The sequence below is a fragment of the Mytilus trossulus genome, chromosome 6, assembly GCF_036588685.1.
Source record: "Mytilus trossulus isolate FHL-02 chromosome 6, PNRI_Mtr1.1.1.hap1, whole genome shotgun sequence".
In the NCBI taxonomy this organism is placed as follows: domain Eukaryota; kingdom Metazoa; phylum Mollusca; class Bivalvia; order Mytilida; family Mytilidae; genus Mytilus; species Mytilus trossulus.
The window spans coordinates 27473007-27479659 of NC_086378.1; the positions used below are offsets into that span (position 1 = coordinate 27473007).

The following is a 6653-nucleotide window of genomic DNA, read 5'->3' on the forward strand; positions in this document are numbered from 1 at the left end:
TCCGCGAAAGACTTTTAACAATTATAGAGTAATACAGGCGAGACTTGTCAACGTTTTCCCTCTGATACACCGGCACTTGTCTCAGGCCGTGTTCACATTGACCTAAATTTGGTGTTGTGTTAGTGTAACTCACACGTAAACTAAACAAAATTGCGTTCCCATTGATAAAACTCAATGTTTACATGTAGTTTAAATCATGTTTTACCTACACACAGTCGATAGTCAATGTTGGCCTTGTGTAGGTTAAGTGTACACAAAACTAGGCATTTAGAACATTAGTTTTATCGTGTATATATTTAAGGAGGAAACTATTTTTGAGTAAAATTGATATTTTTGATAATTATTAGTTGTCTAAATTTTACAGATTTTTTTTTGTTAAAAAAATTTAACGTACTTTATTAACCCCTAATCAAGGCTCAATGCAGCATCATTGCCGAACCCATAAGGCAGCAACCAATTGATTTTCGGGGAGGGTGGGCTATTATAGTTGAAAATGTTTCCAGTTTTTGGCCCTGAAAAAAATATTGTTTGTTTCACCCTCAGCTGCCACTATATAAAATGCTAAAATTGATTTCGACTTGTCCCCAAAATTTATCCTGAAAAAAATCAATAGCTCACGCCCCCTCCCCCTCCACAAAAAATGAAGTAAATAGATGCTGCCTAATTCATTTGAAAAAGTCTTTACTAAAAATAAACGATTCACGCATAAATGCATGACTAAAAAAAGTGTGAGGTAAATGATATATTTGTCTAGTATCTCAGATCCGTTAAATAACACGTAAAATAAATAAATAAAAACGTTACCTTATTCCTTTACCAAATACTCCTTGGAGAAGAAATACTATTTGTAACGAACAAAAAGATAAAAATGTAGTGATCCCTAATATCTCAATCCTGTTTTCGGCTGTAAGCACGCTGTTGCAGCTAACGTTTTCTAATGCGTTATCGAGACATCTCTAGTATATTCAAACTACTGCAAATTATTAAAATGGCTTTCATTAAGTAGCAACCACTAAACTTACGTACGTTTTTATTCCTTTTTTTTCGATGCTGGTGATCAAATACTTTTTTTTCAATATTTAACACTATAATGTATGGGGAAACTCTTGATTCAGAATATTTTTGTTTCTCATCTGTATGACCATATTTTTTTTTATTTATCAAATTGGGGATCGGAATATTTCCATTCCCATCCCCCATCCCCCTTTTGAAATCAAATGGTTGTTCCCTTACCGCTAGGAAAATTTTCCAAAAATTTTGAATTCAGTTTTACGTAATGAACATATAAGCATGAAGCATACCAAAGTGACATTGAAACACGTCAGTCGAATAAACTGGCAATCCCATGGGAAAACAAGACCACTAGACAAACGACAAGCAGTGGCGTGCATTGAAAACTAATTCAAAGAACGAACAAGATTCGTCCTGGCTAAAAACTGGAAGTTATCGCAGGTGATCCAGAAAGGTAAACAGATCCGGATCCACACGTGGCACCACGTGTAAGCAAGGTGGTATGTATATAGGCAATAAAAGTGTATTGACTTGACATATCAACGATATAAAAATTACACAGCTTCAAAACGAGCTATCATACATATCCAAGCTAACGGTATGGATTGAGCTACAGGGAAAAACGTTACCATGATAACCGCCTGTGGAAAACAATTAAAGATATTGACCCATATCTGGCAGAGAAAAATACAACATGATGAAATGTACATGTGACCTGTTGAAACCAATCGATGGTGAACAAATTCTTTTGAGTATGCCCCCGTCACACTAGACCAAGTTCCTATCACGTTCCCAGTGCATTCTGAAAAAGTAGGCGAACGTAGTGGGAACTTCTAAGTCGGGGAACGAACGCAGTGCAAACTTATATGGTCGTACTGCGAACTTGCATGGACGTGGTAAGGTCTTCATGGACGTGAAGGACGTGAAATAATTTTGAACATGTTCAAAACAAACGTAGTGAGAACTTCCTGAGGATAAAACGCAGTAAAGACCTAATAAGAACGTACTGAGAACGGCTTGGTCGTAGTAAGGACGTAGAGGACACTAGTTATGAACCGTATGGACGTAGTACGGACGTGATAAATTTGAAAGCCGTCTTCACTGCGTGTTTACTACGTTCTTGGAGACTGCACCAGGACCTTACTACGAGTGCTCTACGTCTTTACTACGATCTTTTAGAACTTGGTGATTTAGAGAAGTTTTCAACACGACCTCGCGAAGACTATTCTACGTTCTTATTACGTTCCTAAAGACCTTAGTACGTTCTTTGTACGACCTATCGGTATGCAGTACGTCTTTACCACGTCTGCGGTGCGTTTGCAGCAGGTTTGCATCGGATCTCTGTTACCCGTGTTGAATATGGTATATATAGGTGTTTTTTTTTAAGACGGAATCATTTGTAATTGTACTGTTGAACGATGGAACAAGATTTACTTCTACTTCATACATCATTACAAGGACAACAAGCTCTTCTTGATGCTCAAGTTGCGCTTTTCTGCGTCAGGATAAAAAGAAAACAAAGGAGACCCAGAACATGGTGGGTGCGTCCCTGGCTTACTCAGGAAAGAAGGCTTATGTTTGGCCACTATGATAGACTGATGCAGGAGTTGAGAATGGAGGATCAACAGTCGTTTTTCAACTTTCTGAGAATGCCGCCCGAGATGTTCGACGAAATATTGAATAGAGTAGGTCCCAGAATTCAAAGGAGAGATACCCGGCTTAGAAAAGCATTGGAACCAGGCCTGAAGCTCGCTGTCACTATACGACACTTATCTTCTGGGGATAAATATCCAACTCTACAATACGACTTTAGAGTTGCCCGAAATACAATTTCTATGTTTGTTCCCGAAGTCTGCCAAGCCATTGTAGACGAATATAAAGTCGAAGCAATTTCTTGTCCCACCACACAGCGCGAATGTCGTGATATTGCTGAAGAGTTCCAGCGAAAATGGAATGTTCCACATGCCTGTGGTGCTCTCGATGGCAAATATATAGCCATTAGATGTCCTTCAAATACAGGATCACTCTTTCATAATTACAAGGGATTTTTCTCAGTGGTTCTCCTTGCATTAGTTGACGCGGATTACAAGTTTTTGTGGATTGACATTGGTGGTTGTGGATCAATGTCTGATGCTCAGATCTACAACAATTCTAAACTTAAAGAGTGCTTGGAAGAAGAAACGATTGGCTTTCCAGACCCGGATCCAATGCCGAACGATGACAAAAATGTGCCATATTTCATTCTTGGAGATGACGCTTTTGGTTTGAGAACATATCTGATGAAGCCTTATTCTCAACGAGGCTTAACAGATGAACAATTGATAACTAATTACAGAATATCGAGAGGAAGACGTGTGGTTGAAAACGCATTTGGTATACTGGCCCAACGATGGCAATTATTACTTACCACCATGATGCAGCAGCCAAATGTAGTACGAAACATTGTCGAGTGTTGCGTGTGTCTGCACAATGTGATGAGACTACGATATCCAACACAACAGAACGCGCAACTTGACATGGAAAATGACCAGCATGACTTGATTCCGGGCTTATGGCGAGCGACCGCAAATATGTATGACGTAAACATGGTAATTGGACCAAACAGAGACACCGTAGCTGTAAAGAAGCAAAGGGAATACCTTCGACTATATTTCAATAGTCAAGCTGGCTCAGTTCCTTGGCAAAACCGCATGATAAGTGCATAGTTGGTAACTGATGGAACAGTTTTGATTTATAAAGAATGTACACATGTATTACAAGGATATTTGAATTTTTGAATATATTATTACATTTATATATTTGGCTTTGTGTTACTTGTCCTACGGGAAACCTTGTCTAAAACAAAACTCGTATTCCAGAATTACAACTTGGCTTATCCTACCTTAAACGATCATTTTTAACTCTTCTGTTTTTTTTCTTGTGGATAGAGTGTGGTCTCTCTGACACTTACCCCATATCTGTTCTTTTTCATATTTGGTAGATTTTCTGTCAACTGACGCTTCGTCTTAATTTCTGTCAAGGATACATTTAAATCTTTGAAACTTATACATGTATCGGTACAGGTAAAAGTTTACGAGATCGAAAAACTGAATTTTAGATGAAAAAGAAAACTAATACATAAGATTGTTATCATAGGAAGTGAATCAGCACTTTCCGTAATATTGTAGTTTAAGAATCAAATTTATTAGCCTGCTAACAGTTAACAGCAGGTTGGATTTGCATGATTGTTTATTATGCGAGAATCTCATAAAACTTTCAAGGTTTATTTTGAAGCCTATATTTGGTCACAATCAACAAGCACATTTGAATAAAAGTAGAAACTTAAGTTTGAAAAAAGTTTTCTGGGTGAAAGCACATACAAAAAACATTTAACAATAACGACCCTCATTTTAGCTAGATGAACTGTAAATGTTTGATAAATCTGCATCTCAATCTCAAATGAGTGCCATCATTTATTTTTTCATAGGGTTGCCTCGTAAAAAAAAATATATCACGAGAGACACAATAGAGGTTTTTTCTCTGTGATGTATTGTTTTCTGGTTGTCTCGCTTGTGAGAAAATTTTGGATGCTTGAAGTTTTTCTGCTACGTACAGTTTTGGTCAAAATATTAAATTTTATTATCAATCAAGTGACAGCTTTCATCCGATAATATGTAAAAAAGTATCTAACAAGTGATTACATTTATTTCAAAAATGCTGTAGCCCTCGTGCACAAACGAGTTTATGATTAAAGTTACATTAGAATGACAGTCATACACAGAGTTTCTACAGGTTAAATCAGTTTAATTGTCATATTTGAAAAAAGACCAGTCCATGGTTATAAGCACATTCCGTACCTTGAACAAATAACTAAAGTACATAACATATGTGATACTAGCAACATTAAACACATACCACGCTATAAACAAGTAACATGAGCTCACAGCTGTGATTACAACCCAAAAAGTAAATTGAAACCAAAACTTCTTTCAACACAATACGTTGCACCATAAAAAAAATCAGGTATTAGTAAGAAACTGTTCAGAGATGTCAGAGTCACTCACGTTGTACATTTGACAAACACTGCTCGACTCGCTAGACTTTGAAACCCCTCCTTGCAAAAAATTAGGATTCGATGTAGCGATCACGGAGGATGTTCGTGGCGGTGCCAGTTGCGTCAAAGGTTGCAGCTGCGTCAGTGGTTGCTGTCTTTGATGAGGAAATTGTTGAGACACCCAGTTGGTCATGTGACTGACAGACGAAAACACTAGATGAAGGCTGACCTGGCCACTGCGACGGTTGAGGCTGCCACATAGCAGGACATCCCTGTGTCTGTCCCTGAAGAGACTGTTGTGGCTGTCTGGCAGTTGAGGGGATTGTTACTCCTGACATTTTGTGCATGAATTGTTGGTTCTTCCTCGGGTGTTGCTTCTTTTTCAGCAATTTCTCGCTGATTACATGCGGGTGTACTCCTACAAACTCCCGTTTTACTCTTTCTTCCGCGACCTCTAGCTGGCATGTTGCTGAATGAAATAAAAAATGCCCGTGAATTTTTCTGTTTTGTATGGAGTAGTTAAGACGTAACTAGAATATGAAAGGCCGTTCATGTCAAAAACCCGAGAAAGTAACGCGTTAAAATTTAACGCGACAAAATCACATTCAACACGATAAATACAGTTTTAACGCGTTAAAATATTTTTTAACGCGTTATTTAAATATTTAACGTGTTAAGCACAAAACTACAAAAAATTACCGAAAATACTTTCATCTTTCGCCATAACAACGATTTAAGACGTCAGATTTTACTTGAAACTTATTAAATGAAATGGCCACATGTGTCATAACTTTGTCAATTAACGCGATATAGTTTAATAATTTTCAGCACATTTTTAATATCATCGTCATTAACTACTTATCGCGTTTAAATAAGAAATAACGCGTTACATGAAGGTTTAACGCGTTAAATACAACTCCAACGCGTTAAATACAACTCCAACGCGTTAAATGAATCTTTAACTCATTACTTGCAATTTTACAGTGTTTTAAAAAGCTAGTGTAACGTGTTAAAAGCAACGTTTAATTTAATCTAAGCTTACTTTTCATATGTATATATATGAACTGATCGTGTTTATTAATAGGCCATCAAGAATTAACATTTATCAACCTGTCTTTACGCTTCGTCTTGAATAAATTCTTTTTATATGTCAGGTTTTTCAGATACTTTACTTGGTCTTTTTTGCATCTTTTGATGTATGTATCTGACATTAGGGTTTATTATAAACTATGGTAGTTTGACGTATACTAGCATAAGTCTTTAAAAGTGAAGTTCTTTTTCTGCAGATGGTGAAACACATGACATATCTTTACTATATTTATCAACCATACCTCAGTTAAACATTACAATCGGATATTGTTACACGACTGGCTGTCAGATAACCGAGGCTTTTTTTTCGGAGAACAGATTATTTAACCCCCCCCCTAAATTGGGCGCTATTATTAATGCCCTTCCTGTAAAGCTGAAAAAGACTGTCTCTCTCTCCGTCCGTTTTCTGTCCGTTATCAGTCCTGAATTTTGTTCAAGTTCATGAGTGTCTTTCTGATATTGTTCGACTCTAAACCCATTGTTTTATTTAGTATTTACATTGAGTAATAGAACAAATTTA

The 6653-nt window shown here is 37.0% G+C and overlaps 1 protein-coding gene across 1 annotated transcript; it reads left to right on the plus strand.

Moving 5' to 3' along the window:
* The first annotated feature begins 2429 nt into the window (after positions 1-2429).
* On the plus strand, positions 2430-3716 carry LOC134722462 (putative nuclease HARBI1). Its single transcript, XM_063586083.1, has one exon. The coding sequence runs from the start codon at positions 2430-2432 to the stop codon at positions 3714-3716; it is 1287 nt and encodes a 428-aa protein (XP_063442153.1).
* Positions 3717-6653: the final 2937 nt, after the last annotated feature.

Coding starts and splice junctions, on each gene's coding strand:
- LOC134722462 (XM_063586083.1), top strand. CDS start 2,430: ATGGAACAAGATTTACTTCTACTTCATACATCATTACAAGGACAACAA.